The following is a 1,747-nucleotide window of genomic DNA, read 5'->3' as shown; positions in this document are numbered from 1 at the left end:
CTTCCATCTATCCCCGTTGATGAAAAATATGTTCTGTGTAATTACTTCGTAGTCGTTGTAGTCTTTGACTTCCCTACTATTGAAGTAGTAGAAGTCCTTCGTCATTACTAGTTTGAGGTATTCAGGGTCCTTAACGATGAGGACGGGCTCCGTCCCGAAATACGCACCAACGTACGGTTCATTTGGGAATTTTTTACAGACATCGCTCACTACTTGCGGCAAATATGTTTTCAAGGTGAGGTAATCTTTGTAATTCCCGAAAAATGTGGTCGGCTCGAGATGAGGCACATTTAGCTTCTTCCAATAGCTATATTTCCTTGTAAATAAATAGTAACATAGAGATAATAAAACCACAAAAAACGATACTATTAGATAGGCCATTATCGAAGGCAGCTCACAACTGATTGCGAAATAGCTGTACTATCTGTTTATATAGGACTACTTAATACCTAATTGAGCGATGGGAAGTACAATTTTGTATTACGTTCGTTCATTTTTTCAAGTCATTATAGATAACATTCACTCACAAAAACAAACATTTCAATGTGTGTATTATAATATGATGTACATTTATAATATAAAAACTTATGAAAAAATTGTTAGAAATAAGTAATGCCCCAATATTTGCTAACCCCTTTTCAAAATGGCGATCGCGGGACAAACTTGAAGTTAACGCGATACTCAATGTAAATATACAATCTTAACATATTGAAGAATATTGAGCAAAACATCGAGACTAGGTTTGTCACCTTGTTTTCTACATAAAGCACTTTGCTAAAATTAACACATTTAACAGTATGAAAAAATACAGCGCATTAAAAGTACCCTTTTACTTTATCCCTACTAATATTACAAAATGTCTGTCTTTCTCTCCTCCACGCCTATACCACTGAATCGATTAACATGAAATTTGGTACAAAACCAGTTTGAGATGCGAGAAAGAACTGCCCAAGACAAGACAATAAATTACTGAAAAACGCATAACAAAAAGAGTGGAAGACATAACAGTTACAAAAATAATTCCTCAATAAAAAAATAGTTCAAAATAAACTATTTGCACATAAGCATGTATAAAATATAATTATTTTTCTTATAAAGTATAGTATATAGTACAATAATATATAATATATAACACTCTTGTATCTTGTACAGAACGGGTGACAACTTTAATTGAGACCGGTGAGTCGGTGACGAGTTTAGAGATATTGTTGAAGATTTAGCTTCAACGAATCGAAAATACGTTCTGTTGCTTTGGGACTGAGTTTATTTAAGTATCTATATTATGAAACGATATATTTTGGGCCTTTTTGTTCGATTAGTAAGTCATAATATAAATTATGTGTAGACTGAAAACGCGGAGGTATCACGGGGCACGACCTATCGCTTTCACGCTCCATATGTAAGTGTAATTCCAAAGCATTTTAGCTTATTACAGTTCCATTCAAACTTAATCGCGACTCGTAAGATGATACGTTCCGAAGCCACAGATTAATAAGGACAAGTACCGATGCGCAGAAAACAATTTTTGGCATCAGCGGAATGGCAACTTGACCTGCGCGCACGTGCGCTCGCAGCTAACTTCCGAACTGTTTAAATAGAACTATAACTATAAATATACTTCAAACTATAGTAATCCTACTAATATTATAAATGCGAAAGTTTGTAAGGATGTGTGTAAGTTTGTTGCTCCTTCACGCAAAAATTACTGAACCGATTGCAATAAAATTTCGTACGTAGACAGCTGGAC

At 34.6% G+C, this 1,747-nt stretch overlaps 1 protein-coding gene across 1 annotated transcript in view; it reads right to left on the bottom strand.

The window, feature by feature from the left end:
• LOC119836181 (cytochrome P450 6B7-like) overlaps positions 1-385 on the bottom strand; it is a 763-nt gene extending 378 nt beyond the window's left edge. Inside the window, exon 1 of the mRNA XM_038361439.1 lies at positions 7-385. Within this exon, the coding sequence (XP_038217367.1) occupies positions 7-381 (375 nt within the window). The 5' untranslated portion in view covers positions 382-385. The remainder of the gene's footprint in view (positions 1-6) is intronic.
• Positions 386-1,747: the final 1,362 nt, after the last annotated feature.

The sequence above is a fragment of the Zerene cesonia genome, chromosome 23 (genome assembly GCF_012273895.1).
Source record: "Zerene cesonia ecotype Mississippi chromosome 23, Zerene_cesonia_1.1, whole genome shotgun sequence".
NCBI lineage: Eukaryota > Metazoa > Arthropoda > Insecta > Lepidoptera > Pieridae > Zerene > Zerene cesonia.
This window is presented reverse-complemented; position numbering and strand designations above follow the sequence as displayed.